This window comes from Camellia sinensis, chromosome 1 (genome assembly GCF_055761805.1).
Source record: "Camellia sinensis isolate YWXY chromosome 1, ASM5576180v1, whole genome shotgun sequence".
NCBI classification, from domain to species: Eukaryota; Viridiplantae; Streptophyta; class Magnoliopsida; order Ericales; family Theaceae; genus Camellia; species Camellia sinensis.
This window is the reverse complement of record NC_138961.1, coordinates 25,812,055-25,832,038: the sequence shown is the minus strand read 5'-3', so window position 1 is coordinate 25,832,038 and position 19,984 is coordinate 25,812,055. Positions and strand designations below refer to the sequence as shown.

Here is a 19,984-nt window from a genome sequence, read left to right as displayed (position 1 = left end):
AATTTGAAATCTTCTCTAATTGTTCCTAAAGTTGTGTTTGGATACGTTGATTTGGCTTTGAGAATGGATTTGAAATTCATTTGGATTTCAAAAAAAAAAAAAAAAAAAAAAAACACCATACATGACAGTTTTGGGGTAAGACATTTTATCAAGCACCAATCCTTAGTTTTCCTTTGGAGTTTCCCCAGAAACTAGTGTATTGGCTACAAATAAGCTAATAAAAAAATTAATGCCAAAAAAAATTAGTTCCTTTTACTATTTATAACTTTTATTTTTTTATTTTTTAGAATAACTAACAATTGATTTTTTTTTTAATTTTTTTTATAATAAAAAATAAGTGTGCTATTTGACCTAAAGATTGTAAAATTGGTTTTTTTTTTTAGTTAATAAGTTAGCTTATTAGATTTATTAGATAATAACAATGAAGTCTTAATTTCTTATAATATTCATGAACATATGTATATATGTTCGTGAACAAATAGATTAACAAGTCTATGAGAAAAAAGAAGAAAATAGAGACAAATTTCTATTCCAGCATGCAGCAAGAAAGAGAAACAAATCTGAGCCAACAGTGGCAATTGATGTTTGAGAAGAAATGAGGTTTTTTAGGAAATATTGATTTCATTTTTAAAATTTGTATTTTGAAAATATTATAAATTAATTTAACAAAAAAAGCGAGAAAAATTCATTTCACCTAGGATTTGTCAAATGTATCAATTTTTAATAATAATTTTGTCATAATTTTTTTAAAAAAATATACTACAAATTTTTTTTTGCAAACAATTCCTAATTTAATAAACTCTTAATTATAAAAATATCATTGTTAAATAAATAACTCTAATAATTATCTATTATATAATTTTGATAGAGAATTTTCAATAAAATTTTTATAAGAATACAATATTTTCAAAATAAAAAATAAAAAATTTATTGGACACTCTTTTCAGGAAAATGTCTTATAGCTCAAATTTTGTGGCTCAAAAGTGGCTCAAATGGTCAAAACGACGTCGTTTTGGCCATTTTTATGTTATTCTGTACTCAAAACGACGTCGTTTTGGCCATTTAAACCACTTTTGAACCACAAAATTTGAGCTATGTAGCATTGTCGCTCTTTTTAATAGCTCCGAACCCAACTCATGGCTATGTAAATTAGGGCACCCGGCCCAAGATGGCTCTAATCTAATCATTCTAATTTCAGCACTGAAAAAATTTCAAGCCTCAAGCCCACCCACTTGACTTAATAGATATGAGTTATTAATTTTTTTTTTCTCTTCAATGAATATTATTTAGATCCTAAATTTTAATGTTAACAAAGTTTAATAGTAAAATAACTATAACTTTTAATAAATATTTTTAATTTAAACCCTATATATATTATATTTTATATATATTTTTACTTTATTTTATAATTAAATATGGAGCACTTACCAGTCGGCCTATGCATAAAGTTCAAAATTTATTTTGTCCCAAAACAAAACACTTGCACCAATTAATTTTATATATTTTTAATTGTTACCAAAAAAAATATCATTTAAAAAAAAAATTAAAGACACTGCTATATTTCACAACTATCGAACTTCTATTAGACAGTCACTGGAGGTAGGAATGGCAATTTGAACCCGGCCCAGTAAGGACCCGAACCACCTAGCCCTGATAAGCCGGGTTTTTTCTTAAAATTACCCCCATAGAGTCGGGGCTGGTATTGAAAAATGGATCCCCGACGGTTTTCAAGCCGGGGATGGTGAAATAGGTTCCCCCGCCTTGGCCCTACCCCGAATCATCCCCGAACCATCCCCGTATATATATATATATATATGTTTAGGGTTTTTCTATTCACTCACTTCTCTTCTCTTTTCTGCGTGCTGTAGGTGCTTACGATGACGGCTCCGCCTCTCTTTTTCACCGGCGTCACTTCTCCCTCAGGGCGTCACGGCGGCGACGCATCTCTGTCTCTCTCACTCACTGGCATTGTTCTCCTTCCTCACCAGCGTCATCCACTCTCACTCACGGTCACGGTGCAGTATCACCTCCTCTCTCTCACTGCGGCTCATCTTTCTCTCACACCAGCGTCGTTCTCCTCCCTCACGCGGTTATTGTTGTTGCTGTTTTGCTTTTTTTTTTTTTTTTTTTAACTCACTATTGTTGTAGCTATTTTTTTGTTTTTGGTAAAGAAAGAAGATAGAGATGATCCAAACTTCCTCATGTACGCACACACACGTATATAGAGAGAGAGAGAGGCTGTTGATTTTGGAGGTGATATCATTGGCTCCGATGATCTTGATCTGTTGTTGGTGATTTTTTTTTTTTTTGGACCGAGGAATGTTTGGGGTCGAGGAAACCCGATCCCCGTTAGGGGGCTATAATAGGGGAATTTCCACCATCAGGGATCAGGGATGGGAAGTGTGATCCCCGGCCTCGCCCCGACCCGTTGTCATCCCTAATTGAAGGGTCGTCAGAGTGTTCAACATTATTGAAAAGTTACTGAAGTATCGTCAAAGATTTGCCAAAATATCGTTGGAGTGTTTTGAACGTCATTGGAAGTCACTAAAATGTCCAAAACATTCGCTAAACATTAAGAATGTCGTCGAAAACTCACTGGAATGTCCAGAATATTATCAAAAAAAAATAATAAATGGAGAAACTAATGCAAAAAAATATAGCAAAATGTGCTAAATATTTATAAACTGAAAAGGGGAAAAAAAAATATAACAACAACAAAAGCAACAATGGACAAAAGCAACAATGGGAAAAACATATGTTATTTCTCAATTTTTGTAGAGCTTAAGCAAATAATCTCCAATATTGATCAAACTGAAAAGTAAGGTTTGAAACTACACAGTTTCAAATTATGATTCTATTGAACCAAGATCCCCTCCTTGAATTTCCTCCTTGACTTCCTACTTGCTGGGTTATTGGGCCTATTTTTAGGCCCAATTTCGATGATCCTAACCGTGCACATTTTAAGATTTGTTGAGTATATCATACCTGTAAAAAATGAAGTTGATCGGATATCAGAAAACATGTGTTCGGAAAACTGTTTATTAAATTTTTTAAAAAAATGGTTTTAGTTCGATGATCCGAACACATGCTTTCTGATATCCAATCAACTTTATTTTTTACAAGTATGATATACTCAACAAATCTTAAAATATAAACGGTTTAGATTATCGAAATTGGGCCTAAAAGTGGGCCCAATGACCCAACAAGTAGGAAATCAAGAAGAAAAGTCAAGGAAGGGATTCTAATTCGATTCTATTAAGCATTTATCCTTATTCATCAAACTGAAAACACATGTCAAGAAAATGTAAAAATTTATAGTAAAAGCATGTCCTGAAATCGCAAATTTTTGCATTTTTAAAGTATGATTATTTCAATACAAAAAAAATTGAAACTAATTTTTTTTATAGTTTTCACTATTTGTAACTAAAATTCAAAAACAACTTATTCAGAATTTAAAATTTTTTTCCATTAAAATAGGAAAAGAGAAGTGTGCAGTAGAGAAAAAGTAGAAAAATTGAGAGATTGAAGGTGAGAAACAGATATAGAAAGAGGATTGTACTCCTGCAACTATTTTTGGTTTAGATCTAACAGGATCTGATGTAAATCTAAGTAGATATACATCATATATGAGTAGAACTACTCATTTTCTTCACCCGAAATTCATCTCATTCGCTATTAGTGAGGACAAAGTAAAGAGTTGGTAACCAATAGATGTAGATAACTGTATATCAGAAAGAGAAAGAAAAGAAAGAAAATGTAAAGAGAATAAGAAAAACATGCAAGACTTTAGGATTTACTCAAAATGTTGTGAGATTAAAATAAAGTACACATCTTTCAAAGAGGACAAGCAAATAATTTATTCAAATAATATAAAATTATAATTAATATTTTATAAATAAGCAAAACGAATTGGGCTAACACTCTTTACCACAAGTCCAATTTTAATAGTATTAATAAGTGTAAAATCTCAACCCAACCACAACCTTATAAATATTAGGCTGGGCTGGGCTGGTTTGGTTCGGGCCGATCGCCACCCCTATACGAACAGAGCTAAACACCAGTGGCACTCGTTGAAACCAGACTCGCAAGAAACACCGCCAGAGAGATGGTTCGAATTCAGGTGAAGCACGGCGGCGACGGTGGTGGCGACGACCTAACCGAGTTCCTCTACGACTGCCCAGCCACTTCCACCACCGACGAAATCGCCAGAGTCCTCACCCAAATTGCCAATCTTCAATCCACGATTCAGCGCTTGTTCCTCCAACTCCAACCCCGTCTCTCTCTCCTTCCCCAACACCACCAAGGTCCTCTCTCTCTCTCTCTCTCTCTCTCTCTCTCCTATTTAATCTCACTCTCTATTTTCACCATCTCGCTGCAGTCACCACTCTATTCAGAGCTTTATCAGAAGCCAAGTCCTACGTTTCCAAGGTTCTCTCTCTCTCTCTCTCTCTCTCTCTCTCTATATATATATATATATATGAATTTGTTTGATTTATTTGTATTCGTTTTTTTATGAATTTTACAGTTCTGTTTCATTATTTTATAAATTGTTTCATATATTCTGATATTGCAAATTTGCAATTGACATTGGATTCATTGACCCCTTTAATTTGTGGTTCACTAGATAAGTGAGGGCTTGATGACCCTATTTTGTTATTTGTTTGACCTGCATTGCTTTTCCTATGCACAATTGTCATATTGGAGTAGCAATAAAGTTTACACTTATCACATTGTTATCATCTTATTTGTCAACACAATATATATATATATATATATCCAATGTCGTGCTGCTGACAACTAGGCTGACACATCTGACTCAGATGGTAAGATGAAATAGTAGAAATATATGATCATTATGAAATTAGTTATTGGAGTAGATCTCCTTGTTATTATTCCGCATAGTCTTCTTGATTTGGATCCTACCCGTTTTGCAAGCCCAATTGAGAGGTGCATTCTTATAAAACTCATTGAGACACTACAAACTGTGCCCATTAGAATTTAGATCAAAGCGTGGTTGTATTATATCACGCCTTTAAGTGAAAGTGTGCGGTTTGGGTGTGTTGAAATGGACTAAGGATCCAAATAATAGTTTTCCTTATAATCCCAATTCTCAAGAGAACTAGGATTGGTGGTGACACTTGGTGTTCCTTTTTTTGGTGGTTGTGCAAATATTTGAATAGAAAAGGAATCTGGAAACACGAGAAGCTTTACGCGTTTGAGCCTAAAGGGCTATTTGGCTTAATTGAATCTAAAAAATTCTAGAAAATAAATTCATGTAAACATAAAGGCCCAAGGATGTAATTATTTTAACTTTCTAACAACCAAATGGACTGTACTGATGGCTTGATATTTGTTGCTTGAACATTCTGTTCTCAAGTTGTCGGTTCCAATGACAGGACCAGGTTCTACATAACAAGCCTTTGGTGATTTCTGCACTGAAAGGCCATGTAAAAAGCATTGAAAGGGAATTCAGCACAAATTATCATATAATGGGTTTTCCAGATTCCAATTTACAGCAGCTCCTAACAGGTATTTCTGTTGTTGCCAAAGTGAACTGTGTTTTTTTGTTATTTTTTCATACATTTTTTAATTAAAAAGTTAATTAAATATAATATCGAGCATTGCTAATGCTCCTGTATATATTATCTAAATGTTGAAATGAATCCATGTGTTTGTTACTCTTTGCTTTAGTTCTGTTTGTCTTATTAATTTTTCAAAACCAAGGAAAGGATGAATTGGTTTTATTTGTAGATATATATCTTGCCGTCAAAAAAGATGCAATGCATTTTGTGGTAAAGAATTTTGTAAGGTTTGGACAAATAATTTATGATATCTCTATGATTTGTTTTCTTAACAATTGGTCAGTGGGGAATAGAAAGTTGCATAGCATAATGGTAAGACTCAAACCCAAGCACCACTAGCATCTCATCCACTAGGTCAACTACTTGATCTTATTTCTATGACTTATTTTATCATAGTATTTTTTGGTCTTGTGTTACCTAAATATGTATCAGCAATATGTATGTCAATTGATCAAGTCATTGTCTAATACACATGAATTTTGGCTACTTGTTCAAGACATTCATTCAAACTTAATTCTATGTACCAGTTGGTAAATATGGAAGTAGAGGGTAGCTGCTTTGTACATTTTGTCACTTTGTTTCATGCAAGGGGTGGATTTTGTTATGTCAACAAGATTTCTCTTCTCTTTTATCATCGTCTATTCTGCCTTCTAGTTCATGGTGTGATTACTTTCTTTACAATTTCCTACAAATTTACTTTTCTGATTTATCAAAATATGAAGAAGTATTGATGTATTGCATAAAAATGTTGATTTCTCAGACTTGGAACTCCTTCAAGAGGATACAGTTGAGCTTTTGTGGGCTCGGAAAAAGCTCCTTAGGGGCAAACAATTATGTTATTATATTGGAAAAAATGAGAAAACAAAGGTATAGATCTATTCTTGTAGTCTGCACTCTGCACTCTGCACCATCCATCGATTTAGGGAGACCTTACATCATTCCTACTTCTTGATGGCAGATCATGCTCAGGCTGCAAGCACCCAGCTCACATCTAGCATATAATTCAGTTAAGTAACAGTTATGTAGCTCTGAATCTTAGGTGATGCTTTGGTTTGGTTTTTTGTATCATTATCTGTGAATGGATTTAATTTGAACTTTTTCTCTATGTTGGTTTGTTTCTTTTTCTTCTTTATGTTAGACGGAGCAGGAGAAGGATCTTAGTAACAAATAGCATCACTTAGGGAAAGGTATTTTCTTCTGAATGAGTCCCTGATTTACTGAATATGCACCTTGCTGTTACCGACTAATAAAGTTTAATCCACTGGCACATATGCATGTTGTCACCCCAATGTGTTTAATCTACTGTGACATATATGCCTGGTTAAGTGCATCTACATATTTTCTTCTTGGATCTCGCCCACTTCTATATTCTCTTTTCCTCCCTTTAGTAGGTGATCTAACACGAGAATTGGGGATATGATGTTACCGAGTTTTGATGCATGTCAAGTGAAGCCAAGGTCCGTAAGGCTAACAATTTGTAAACCAACAAATTCCTCTGTAAATTATGCAACTCATTGTAGACTGAGTATTCTTATATTCCAAACTTGTGGCTAGTAATACTAAAGTGTAAGTTCAGTTGTGTTGGAGAATTAGATGTCTTCTAGACTGTATATGAACCATAAAAAAAATCTGAATTAATTGCTACAAAGGCTTTGTTTTTCCTTCTGTTCAACATTACTATTTCCATACCTTTTGGTTTGTTGATGGATGTCGAAAGGATCTAGTAATGGATGGGTGTGTTTATTTGGCAGGAATCAAGGGTGCAAATGGATATCTGATTCCCATCATACCAATTTCTCATGTTTGGTGCGGGCTTTTGATAATGGGAATTTCATTGCTAGAATGAGCTAACCTCGCGTAGTGGTAGTCTTATTACAATGGGGAGAGGTGGTGTTCCCGTTCCCGTTCTACATAAGGATTTTTTAAATTAGTTCTATTATGTATATATTATTGAACCAAATATCTAAATGGTAATGTAATTTCTTTTTCAATATACATTCCTGGGATGTTCAAATGTTAAAATGAGAATATTTGATTCCAGGATATAAAAATCTATCAGCTAGTCATGGACAACAAAGATAATTAATCAGCATATGCAGTTTTTCTATATTTCTTGCTTGCGTGAGGTGCAGAGGCGTGAATCCTTTTTGCATCATGAAGCACATCTGTTTCAAGAAATGTTATTGAAATAGACATGAAACATAAGTGGAGCTCATCATGTGGGTGGTGCAGTGGACTAAATCTACTGGCAACATTTTGGTTATTTTGTCTTCAGAAAATTCATTACATTCTAAATTCATGTAAATTTTCTCTCCCTCAAAGGGCTGACCCAGAGTTTTGTTCATCCAAAGCATGGCACCAGATTATTCTATCTTTATGCTGAAAAAAAAAAACCCGTGTAAAGGTGATTATAACAGTACTTTTAAACTCTTAAGCTTTATTGATCTACAAGTCTTTCTTGTAAGTACTGATCTGTAACTTAGCATGCTCCGGCAAAAGTGAAAAGTGTGATACATAATAATAAGGTAGTAGAATGTCTTGAAGTACTTGAAACTGTATGCTATACCTTAATAATGGGTGTATGCGTTAATAATGTGTGTTTTTACTCATCAATGTAATTCTTTTTCAGGGCATCTTGATATTCAAATGACAGACAGTTTGATGTAACAAACACAGTAGATTATTGAAATATTCTTCTAGATATTTGAAGCCTACCTTTCCCTCCTTTAAGCCTTTAGAAATTCATGGAAACTGGGTGGGAAAAGTTCTTCTTGTTATATGCTTATCAGTACCCCACAGTGCTCAGCATCATCAAATTAGGTCTGTTTACTGCTTTGTTTGGTTCTAATCTTGTCAAAGATCTGGCTGACATGTTTACTTAGTTTAAGGTTTGGTGCACCCACTTGAAATTCAAAAGAAGGTGCGAAAGAGCTATCCCAAAGCTTGTTTGTCTGCATTTGGAGATTTCCTCTTCCTTACTTTTTATCGTCTATTTGGGAATCATTATGCTTTAAAGTGAGTTTATAATAATGTAATTTATTGTTTGCAGGTGTCTCTCAAAAGTTTTCAAGGGGCAGACAGGTGGGTTTTTGCAATCACATTCATGATTATTTCTATTACTCTTTTTGATTAAACAGAATATAGTGTGTAATGATAATGATCGTAACCTGAACTGTGTTACTTTTAAATTACTTTATGTTCCATCTGTTAAATTATGGCTGCTTGTATTTTTGTCGTCTTATGAATGGGACTAATATTATACTTTATAATTAGTAACTGATATTGTTGTTAATTTGTTATGGTAGGACGATAAGCATTTGGTATTCTTTTCTCTTGTTCCACCCAAAAGGAAAGATGCCCTTGAAACTTAAAAGAGGACAATCTATGGAACTGCAACAGAAGAACATTTTAAGATTGTGGATCCTTAGTTTGGAGGGTATATATCATATGTGTAAACTTTTAAAATACATATTGCAGAAATAAAATGAGCCAGTCATTAGTTGAGGGTATTAAAATTTGCCTTTCTGTTCAATGGCTGAGAAAAAAAGGTTAGAAAAGAAAGTAAAAGAAAAGGATTTAAGGAACTCTTTCACCAGAAGCCCTCTTCTCTTTTCTAGGGTCAAAAAAGATTAGAAAAGAGAGGAATATAAGAAGAAGAAATGTCTTCTGCTGAGGCTAGTATAACTGTTTGGATTCATTGAGGTGAGTTTTTATACTTCAAAACCAACACACTATAAAAATTGGGAATCAAAGTTCTGCTTTCTTTTAATTTTACTGAGAATTAAACTGGATGCCTTGTATTAATATTTTGTTGTTGGACTCTGTGTTTCTTTTGAGAGTTGGCTATTTTAGTTTGACTTTTTTTTTGTCTTTAGTGATTTTTTTAATTATTAAATGGACTCAAACGACATTATTTTTAGATTTATCTCAACTAGATGATCTTAAAAAATTTAAATTTTGATTTTTTTTCCCCGTAAGTTCATGAAAGACAAAAATAGTTTTGTAAGTTTTTTTTTAGATTAAAACTAACAGAACTTTGAAATTTTTAAGAGAGTTAAAAAAAGTAATAGGTGTTACTGGAAGTAGTGCGGTGGAAGCATTTTTTCCAGTGTGTTTTGGAGGACCTAATATAAAAAATTGTTTGTTTTTATCTTTTTTTAAAAAAATATTACTACGTGTCTAAAAATAAAATCCCTTAAAAATATCCAACTTCTTAGGGAAATATTACAATGTCCACTCTTAAAAAGATACATATAGTATGGCTGTCATAATTTTTTCACAAAATGTCGTAACTTAAACCCAAAATGTCATAATTTTTTTTCAGTGAAAAATGTCGTAACAAAATCTCAAAGTGTCATAACAAAAATCTCAAAAATTTTAGGGTACATTATAAATTTTCTATTTATAACTTTACTATAAAATCTCATAACATACATCACATCAATCATAACGTCCATTATAAAAAATCATAATTTTTTTATAAAGTGCACGATTTAAAAATATGTACATTATATACCAAAAAAATACATAACCAGATCCATATGGTGTCTATCAAAGGAATTTCCTTGACTAAAACAAAATGAGAGGTACAAAAGTCATCTGTCTCATTAAATAAAAAAAATTTAGAAAAAAATGTTTTAGAATTAAATATGTAATATACATAAATTAATGAATTCAATTCATCTTTGAGTCTCGTTCCAAAAATAAAAAACCAACTTTGGTTTAAAAATTTTGATTTCTTATACAACGTTAAAAAAAAATTAAAATCCCTAGACGATGTGATATAAAAAACAATAATAATATTTTAATATTGAATGTCACCTTAAACGTGCTGTTTTTATGTCTAATATAGACGCTTTAAATATTTTTCAAAATTAAAAGTTTGAAACTATTTTTCAAATAACAGAAAATACTTTTATTGACATAATGAATTGCATACATATATATATATGATTTATTTCTTAGATGCATGCATTTTTTTATAAAATATTATTAATCATACTTGTCACAATTTCTTTCACACAGAAAATTTTCAAAATAATTACAAAAAATGATAAATATGATAAATATTAATAATTAAAATTATAAATTTTTTCATTGATGTGATGATTTAAATTTTTTACAAAAATACAATAAGTCCACTATTTTTTAGCATAATTACAATGAATTTCTATAAAATTTTAAGTCACTTTAACCCTCTCATCTTCTTTACATTTATATATATATATATATATATATATTTCTTTCTATCACATTATTTGCATTATTTTTTAATCATTTTTACTTTACTTAAAAAAAGCAATATAATTATGTCAAAAATTAATGAAACATCCCTCTCCAACTTCGTGCAGTGGGAGGTCTAATATATTTTTTTTATTAGCTAAGGTTCCTTAATATTTTTACAGAAATAATTTGACTAAGAGAAATCTTGCATGACTCGGAGAAATTTCGCTCGACTCAGAGAAATTTTGGCCTGACTCATAAAAATTTTGAAATTTTTCTAGTATGATCACAAAGAAATTTCGATCAAAGAGTCGGGCTAAATGTCTCTGAGTCAAACTTTTTTTTATGAAAATGTTGAGCGACCTTAGCTATTTTCAAAATATTATATGTCATTTATCTTATAAAATTTTAATATCAAGAATCTTAAAAAAAATTCTCCCAAAAATTATGAGACTTGTTATTAGTCTAATTTGCCTTTTTAATTTGGGAAAGACTCACAATTCCATTCTGTATCTCACACAAAAGGATCAAAATTGGGACAATAAATTACAATGAGATTTTCTTAAAATATGAATTGCTCTATATGATTTAGAGAATTACAAATATTATTTTATTATAATTTTTTATTTAATAAAATTAAATAAAAAAATAAAATTTCTAACTATTATTCTATATAATAATAAAATTATTTGAATTATTAATTAAAATAAATTTTTAACACCATTAAAAATTGTTCATTGACTTGATAATTTATTAATAAAAGAAATCATTTATTACGAAATTAAAAACTTCAAGAGGCAAAATATAATTTTTAAAATTACAATATTAATAAAAAAAATTATTTATTATAAAATTAAAAATTTTAAGAAACGAAATATAAATTTTAAAATTACACGAGCAAATCGTATTTTATCAAACCTTACAATTAGGCAAAAAACAGAGTAGAACAGGAATCAAATAATGTTTCTTTCTTGTTGACCGAAAAGGAGAAGAGAAGCCTGTTTTGTTTTTTAGGCAAAATTCCAAAAGGAGGGTTGAATCTGTCAGACAACCGCTTGACCATCGCAGCCGGTTCAAACCACAGCTGAGAACGATCCTCTGCGGATCTGTGAACCAGACGAACTGAACCACAGAGCCATTAATCACGCTCTGGTCAAGCGGCCATGAGTCATCCACCAGATTTTGGGTCCTGTCTCCTTAGAACACAAGGATTCAGAAGTACGATCCTATAGAACAGATCCTGTTCAAGTAAGGTCGTACCTTGTGCTTCTCTTCTCGACTAATAAATACACCTCTTTTTTCTCCTATTGTTTCGATGTGGGACTTGCTGTTTGTTTCTCAAAGAGATTGATGTTTTGGATTTATATATTTTGTTATTAGTCTGGTTTTCTTCAATTGTTTCACATCTGTTTTCCATACTGAATTTGATACTGGAGAAGTTGTAATTGTAAGTGGATTTGGAATATCTGTTTGTGTGCAAAGAAAATCACTTCTAAAGATCCTCGCAATTTTCATAGCATTGATATGCTCTTTTGACTCTGTAATTTTCTGATATGCTTTGTTGGGCTGTTGTTTAGACTCGAAGAAGAATGACCTTATGTTTATGAACTCGGACAAGTTTAATGACTTCCAGATCAAAATTTGGGAGTGAAGAACCGTGTTGGCAATCAAGAAGGGGAAATTCTCTTCAGCAAATTGTTATTTTCACATTCTATAGGTGTTCTTCACCTATTAATAGTCCTGCAAAAACTTCATTTTCATCCTCTGAAGTACTCCTGCAGTACACTAAACGATATCGTTTTGATTAAATTTAGATGGTTTTCAATTTTTTCATTCAATGGAAGGTATTTAACGATTTCTAACCCTTGAATTACATATGCCCATTTGGCAATAACCCTTCTTGCATTAGTTAAGAGGCATCTATAGACTATAAAACAATTTTACAAAGAACTTTGTCTCATTACATCTTAAATCGCTCTGCTTTTCCTTTGGCTGCTAACGCTTTTTCAATTGACTTTGTTTTCAGAAGAAAATCAAAATCATGTCTAAACCCAGTTAACTAGTTAAATTCTACTCAATAGGTTGAAATCTTCTGTTTTCCTCAATCATTGTAATGAAAAATACGAGCTTAAAATTTACTCAAATCTTTTTAATTTTTAGAATTGTCATACAGACCTAAAAAGTTATAAAATAAAATAAAATAAAATAAAAATTACTCAAAGTTGAAAAAAGGCAAAAATAAGCTGACTTTTTAGTTTTGCAAATAACTGAGACTGTTGAATGGATTCATAGATGCTGCACTCAAAATGGAACCTGTTTCAGGGTAGACAGCGCAATTAAACCTCCTGTTGGTACCAACTTTGCAAAAGATGGACATTGATGGTAAATTTCTCTAACAGGTTTGAAGTTTTCCAAATAGATTATATGCTTTTTCTTCTTGGTTCTCATTTTAATGCTTTTCTTCTCTATCAATCACTCTGTTTCTTTTACTTCCCAAAAAAAAAAAAAAAAATCACCCCGGTTCTTGGAAAACTGTGTGGTGCATAAAATAGCCCAATTGTTTTTAATTTTTTTTTTTTTTTTTTTTCCATTCTATTAGCTAATTGAAACATGGAAATTAAGTCTGTTTAACTTGATCAAAATTTTATTGAAGGAGGATGATTTTGTTTGGCAAATGCCCAATGTAGCTTTTCAAATAGATGGAACAATAATTTAATTGTCATTAGCAATTGTTAAACTAGAGAACATATTTCAACAGAAAACAACTCCTGAGATGAACTTTAAAGCATAAAGTTGTACTTATAGTTTTGTTTTAGGAAAAGTAACTTCTGTTCTGCACTCAGAAACTTTTAACATGGTTTTGCGTAACAGTACAGGACAGCCCTGCACAATTCTGAACTTCGCGCTGAATCAAACGATTCACATTGCGCAAAATTATGAAAGGAAAAAGGGAAAAACATCTCATAACCCAATCAAAATGTGTTTAACTTTTGTACTTGTTCTTGTTCTTGTTCTTGTTCCCCCACTCCCATTTCTCTTGCTTTCTGTCACACATCTTCAACCTCTGCAAAGTCCTGGCCTTTCTTGATCCTCGCGGACTACTCTTGAAGCCGACAATGAACAGAAACCAATTTCATTTACAGTTTTTCTGGAATGGAACTCCTGTTGTGACCTTTTGCAATGAGCAATCGCGCCCTGAATCGAATTCTCAATATCCAAACCCACGCTGCTGCTGCTTCTCTTGAGAAAGTGCGAGTCGTGGAACCAATTTGAATTACTCGAGCTTGAAGAAGACGAAGACCCAGATGAAGAAGACGACGAAGAAGAAGACTTAGTTGTTGAAAACCGTTTGATCGCCCCAGAAAATGATCTTCTGTGGCGAGCACGGGTATCTGCAGCAAATTTTTCTTTGTTGAAGCTCCTTGTGGCAGTAGTATTTGGCAATTGGTACCTCTCTAAGTGAATCTGCCCGAATGGGGTGGTCTTTTTCGCCATCTTCACGTACTCCTTGGTCTTTGAAACCGATCCTTCATCCAAGTTTCTTGGAGCAGCCGCGCAAGACTCATCAGAGCAGCCAGATTTACTGAACAAAGACTTGAGGTAATCCCGGGAAGCCTTTAACTTTGAACCAATTGTGGACTGTTTGATCAGCTTAAGCTTTCTGGTCCAGGACTTTTTTGGGTTGTCACCAATGAAACCGCTCACTTCAGTTGAGTATTGGAAGAAATACTGATCTGGGTTGAGTTCTGTGCTGACCTGGCAAGACTCTGATGGAGAGATATTGCAGGACTCGAATGGGGTATTGGCTGTAGGTGTGGTGTAGGTTGTGGTTGTCAATGGAGTGCTAAAATGTTCTTCAAAGCCATCATCTGTGTTTTTGTGATTGTAAGAGATGGAGTTTTGAAGTAGTTTTTCGACCATTTGTAAACGCGGTGGGAGGTGAAGGGGGAGGAGCTTTCCTTTGTAGAAGAGTTCGTCGGCCGGTGAAGTGGTGGTTTCTCTCTCAGAAGAGCTTGAAAACATTTGGAACTCGAACTCTCGGGCATGTGGAGGTGAGCTTATGGATTGGTAGAAGAAGTTGGAGTTTGAGCTCACTTCCATATCTATGTAGTCTTCATCTGCATTGTCACATATGTGGTTTTGGTCTGCAGCCATTTCAGCTCTCTCTCTCTCCCCTGGTTATGCTTATTGGGAATGGGAGGTGGGCTTGGTGAAATAGGGAGGGGGCAAGAGCATCATTTAAAAGAGTTGGTGATGACAAAATTATGGTGGAAAAAAAAAAAAATTACTATTAGGACCAGGGAGTTGTCAAAATCTTGGAAATTCTTTGAATGCTTCCAAATATAAAATTCAGAGCATTATGGGGAGAGTTTTCTTTATTGGCCAAAGCACTGACCCATGCCTCTATTTTTTTTGTCACCTGAATTAAATTTCAAATGGTTTATTTCCCATTGCTTTGCTTTTAATTTCTGGATTCCATCTCTCTTTTCTCTTTGAGTAATGCTAGGAATATTAAATTTTTTACCAAATAAATGACCAAATATCTCACATGGATTTACGGTCTACAAAAAAAAGTAAACCCCACACCCATCTAAGACATTTAGTCATTTGTTTAGTAAAAAATTTGATATTCCTAACATTTTTCTTCCTCTTTAGTTTTCTTTTTTCTTTCATGAGAGAGAGAGAGAGAATCGTTAGAAATATTAAAGGATTGTTCATATGAATTATACAATAATCATTTCTCTTATTGTGGTTCAGGTTTTTTGCAGGGCCCCGTGGCTGACAGCATCAAGACTTACAATTAGAGTTCTCTGTATTGTGGGCCTTTGTGCTCTTCCAGTGTTCTTCTTAATCACACAAAGAGGTAATTTATTTTTCACTTGTATGATTGATCAAGAAGTCACTAACACTGCATTTGAATCTTAAATTTGTGAATAATTTTGTGATAAAAAATATGAAATGAAAGAAAAATAAAACACAGCGAAACATTTTTTTGTTCCATCCCGAGTGACCCATGATCCAGAAAAAAAAAATGTTTTCTTTTTTTTTTGATGAGTGCACTCTCACAATTACACAATGATACGATTTAATTTTTAAATTTTAAAAATGTGTCATGAGATAAAATTAGTTTAAATGAGTTGAAAAAATTAATTATTAGAAGTTAAAAAACAGAGATGTATTTAATTTTTTATTTTCTCATTATGAACTTTGGACTTGTAAAAAACTAAACCAAACAAGTACTGTGTGCTCTTTATTTCTTACTTGCGATATTTTTTTTGTTAGTTAGAGCATGCAGGAACGGAATCATGATTTCATCATCGGAGGAATCAAAAGACAAAAAAAAAAAATTTCACCATTTATATAAGCACACATGTATGTACAATATGATATATATATTATGTATATACACAAAAAAAAAAAAAATTAATTCCATAGAAGCAATTTTTAATAGGATAAAGTTTTTTTGATGCAAAATAAAAAGAGGGTGCAAGATGAGAGAAGAATGAGATATATATTTTTTATACTAGGGGTCATTTTATGTATAAAAGGAGATATATTTTTAAAATGTTATGACAAACCATATTTTTCACAGAAACACAAGAGGGTCATGGCTTCCATAGCCTTCTCCTAATTTCATCCCTGACAACATAGGCATATAAAAAAATAAAAATTTAAAAAAAAAACTTCTGTTAATACTGTTATTTATTTTTATTTTTTTCTTCATACAAAGAGAGAGCATGCCCCCTATCAGCCATATTCAAGTTTGGAACCAGCCCATTTCTCAAAACCAGGTTTTCTGCACTCTCCCAATATAATAGTCATGTTTTGCTCTCTCTCTCTCTCTCTCTCTCTCCAATGGCAAATAAACACTAAACTCAAAAGAAGCTGCTCCTTGAATTAATAGAATAATACTTGGAGCTAAAGAAACACTTTATACTACTTTACCTAGTTTTACTACTTTTTACTGGATTCCTGGCTTGTTTTTTTTTTTAACTTTCTTTGCCAGACTTCTTTAAGAAGAATAATTACCCTAGACTTCTCACGGTTTTGTCTTCATATAATATGAACAAGTGAGCACATTTATATAAACAAAACTATATTTGTAGAGAGAGAGAGGATGGATTTGGGTTGAGGTGAGAGAAAGGAACAAACACAGGATCCGACATTTCGTAGTGGGGAAAAGGATAGGGAGGGATGCCTGTGAAGCTCGAGACTTTTGTTTCTCACCAACCACAGCTTAGAAGGATCACTGTCTTTTATAGAAACTCATTCATTTCGTTATCAATAATTTGATTAAATTTGGGTATTTGGGTATTAAATTTATTTTGAATAAAATCTTATGTGTCACAATGTATGAATATAATAAAACTCATGCATTTGATTATCCGTTATTTTAGGATACCAAATTGGTGATATATATGACATTCAAAATTTGATATTCAAATTTAGTGGCCGTAGATTGTTTTGTTATAGCTGACGTTGAGTGTTGTGTAGTAAGGCACACAAATGAGTGTCATATTCAGCCAAGTCGAACCCAATATCAAGCTGTTTTAAGTTTGATATAATAATTTAACAAATTTAAAAATATAACTTGTTTATATAATAAATCGATCTTAAATGAGTTTTTAACTAACCAAATAAGTCAAAACGCAGGTAGCTTGACTTTTTATAATACATATGAGCTTATAAACTTAAAATTATATTCAAACTTGACTTGTTTATATAATAAGTTAATTTTAAACAAGTTTCTACTAAGGCAAATACAAGTCGAGCTCGAATAATTTAATTTGCTTAATAGCTCTATTGTTAAAGCACTATCGGTTAGTGGTTACAAGTATTATAGTAGAGCCTATAACATGACCGCTCCATTTATTTAGGCAAAAAATATATTTCATAAAAGATGTTTTTTCGTATTTGACTACGCTCTTGAAATAAATGTATTAATCATTGTATAGCAATGATATTAGTGACAGATGTGATAGTGTGCTAACACTGGTAAAATTTTAATTTGGAAAACATTTTTTACCTTTCAAAAGTAAAAAATAGTTCACTCATAAATTTGTTTTCATTAACTTTTGTTTTTCATCATTGTACCCAACACTAAAAATACAAAAATACTTTTTGCTCAAATTTGTACTAGGCACAAATTTTGCAACTTAAAACACATCTTCAAGCAAGTAATGTTTTTAGGATATTTCAACAGAAGGTAAATAATCACTAAACATAAACTTTTGAAAACACAGTTTAAGAATAAAATTTTAAATTTTAAGCCAAATAAATGTATAAGATTTGTTGTTTCGAATTTTTGTTTCTAAAAATGAACTACAGTTGTACAATTTTGTGTGTGAAATAAGAATATAGATGAAAGATGTTGGTAAAGATGAAATCGGTTGTGCATATATTGATGGTTGTTAAAATTGGAATCATATGTAAGACCAGTGAGAGTCTAGTGGATCGTATAGTAGAATCAAATTCATGTTTATAAGATTTTACTTTCTATTAAAACTAATGCAAGGTTTTATTTTTCATAAAAACATGCTTTGTACACACTTTTAAAAAATTTGTTTTGAAAGATGCCAGCAGAAGGATTGTTGGCCACTGGAAGTGGTCAAAAATAGTTGTCATAGTGAAAGATGGTGGTATGTCGGCTGTGTAAGGTGGTTATTAAGGCCTCGTTTGGCAAGTGACTTTTTTAGTCAAAAAGTCAAATAGTCACAAATAAATTAAATAACCAACAACTCATACCAACAAATTCTCTTTACTTTTTGCATATTTTTTTGCAAAAAATTAAAAAGTCATCCTAAACATACTATTTTTTTTTAGCTCATATTTTAGCCAAATAACCAAAAAATTATTAAATTAATTTGTTCCCAAACAAGGCCTAAAGATTATTAATAAGAGGTGGTGGCCAAAAGTGATTGTCGCCAATGGTAGCCGATGGAGGTCATCACCAATGGTGGTCGATAGTGATGAGCAAAAAAAGTGGGAGAAAGAGAAAGAAATGAATTATAATAATAATAATAATAATAATAATAATAATAATAATAATAATAATAGTAATAAATAAATAAAAAAAACAAGTAAAACTGACATTTTTATGTTTACAAAATTTAAGTTCAGAAACTTCTTTCAAAAAAAAAAATTCTAAAAAATTAAAAATAATTTTGTGAAAGAAATAAAATAAAATATAACATTTTTACATTATCTTTTAGGAGGCCATAAATAATTTTAACAATTTTAAAAATATTTTTTTGATATTTATTTTTATCAAATTAATTTCTATTTTTTCAAAAACACATTTTCGAAATTTTTTCTCAAAAAAAAACCAAACAAACTTTTTGAAAAGAAAAACAAGAACCAAACGAATTTTCATTTACAGTTTTTTAAAAATCTATAAATATAAACAGAAAATTATAAATAAAAACATTACTAAACTTGTGGAACAGAAAACCTAGATGTCATTTCTGACCACTTTAATCCATATCATTTAACAATTAACAGCATGAAAAGTTTAACTTGCATTTAAATCACCTCTGTAATACAACAATCCCAAAGAACATTACTTATGATTTTGTTTTCAACTCAGAGAAAATCCCTACAATTAAACAATCAAAACAGTACTCCACAGTAGCTTCAATTTTTTTTTTTCAAAAAAAATAATGGATTCAAATTTTACTATTTATATGGGCCTTTCAAGATATAAAGGGACAACTACTTCCAACTAAATAAAGAAAGTATTGAGAAAGGATAGCCATAAACATACCTATCTCAGTGACCCACCGCACCAGAAAATCTGGATATGCTATTGTTCTCTCAATGGTTGAAGAAGCATATCAACAAACGAGTAAAGCCTCCTGGATTCGATTAATGGGGCTCCAATGCCGGGTATCCCACCAGCACACCACAGAAAGTAGCAAAAAAAATTGCTCTAGCAACCAAACAGTCCTTGGCAAAACTAAGTTGGAGGTCAATTTTAGAAACAAATTTCAACTTATGTACAATGATAGCATGGTAGTTGAAAGCATGGTAGTCCCCAGTACAATGATAGTGTCCTGCAGAAAATGAAACAAATTTCAACTTCCATATCGGGAAAAACTTTTCAATTCATCAACATAAACAAAGATCACACAGCCTCACCTGCTCTTCTTAGTTACACCGTTCCCTTTTTTTTGAGGAGG

At 31.9% G+C, this 19,984-nt stretch overlaps 2 protein-coding genes and 1 non-coding gene across 15 annotated transcripts; 1 reads left to right on the top strand and 2 right to left on the bottom strand.

Moving 5' to 3' along the window:
* The first annotated feature begins 3,980 nt into the window (after positions 1-3,980).
* LOC114323280 (uncharacterized) lies at positions 3,981-9,351 on the top strand. 13 transcript variants are annotated; one of them, XR_003651072.2, is made up of 9 exons: positions 3,981-4,304; positions 4,379-4,428; positions 5,397-5,529; positions 6,343-6,449; positions 6,541-6,588; positions 6,721-6,769; positions 7,334-7,469; positions 8,632-8,663; positions 8,888-9,351. XR_003651072.2 is itself a non-coding variant. In XM_028270846.2 (7 exons), exons 1-6 carry the CDS (start codon positions 4,106-4,108, stop codon positions 6,751-6,753), a joined length of 570 nt encoding a protein of 189 aa, XP_028126647.1. In that variant the 5' UTR covers positions 3,981-4,105; the 3' UTR covers positions 6,754-6,769; positions 7,334-7,689. The 13 variants fall into 13 exon arrangements, 4 of the variants coding, with proteins under 4 accessions (XP_028126647.1, XP_028126649.1, XP_028126650.1 ...); XR_003651071.2 differs by lacking the exons at positions 8,632-8,663; positions 8,888-9,351 and adding an exon at positions 7,624-7,689; XR_003651074.2 differs by lacking the exons at positions 8,632-8,663; positions 8,888-9,351 and adding an exon at positions 6,974-7,039 and having other exon boundaries at positions 7,334-7,689.
* A 2,491-nt stretch (positions 9,352-11,842) lies between these two features.
* On the bottom strand, positions 11,843-12,063 carry LOC114323314 (small nucleolar RNA U3). The gene has a single exon (XR_003651113.2). It is a non-coding gene; the product is annotated as a small nucleolar RNA U3 (small nucleolar RNA).
* Positions 12,064-13,466: 1,403 nt separating this feature from the next.
* On the bottom strand, positions 13,467-16,998 carry LOC114289256 (putative membrane-associated kinase regulator 4). Its single transcript, XM_028232920.2, has one exon. The coding sequence runs from the start codon at positions 14,958-14,960 to the stop codon at positions 13,863-13,865; it is 1,098 nt and encodes a 365-aa protein (XP_028088721.2). The 5' UTR covers positions 14,961-16,998; the 3' UTR covers positions 13,467-13,862.
* Between the last annotated feature and the right edge of the window lie 2,986 nt (positions 16,999-19,984).

Bases quoted from the DNA above. Each gene is read 5' to 3' on its own strand.
- LOC114323280 (XM_028270846.2), top strand. From the start codon at position 4,106: ATGGTTCGAATTCAGGTGAAGCACGGCGGCGACGGTGGTGGCGACGAC. The intron at 4,305-4,378 runs GTCCTCTCTCTC...ATCTCGCTGCAG, and splicing joins CCTTCCCCAACACCACCAAG to TCACCACTCTATTCAGAGCT. The intron at 4,429-5,396 runs GTTCTCTCTCTC...TTCCAATGACAG, and splicing joins CCAAGTCCTACGTTTCCAAG to GACCAGGTTCTACATAACAA.
- LOC114289256 (XM_028232920.2), bottom strand. From the start codon at position 14,960: ATGGCTGCAGACCAAAACCACATATGTGACAATGCAGATGAAGACTAC.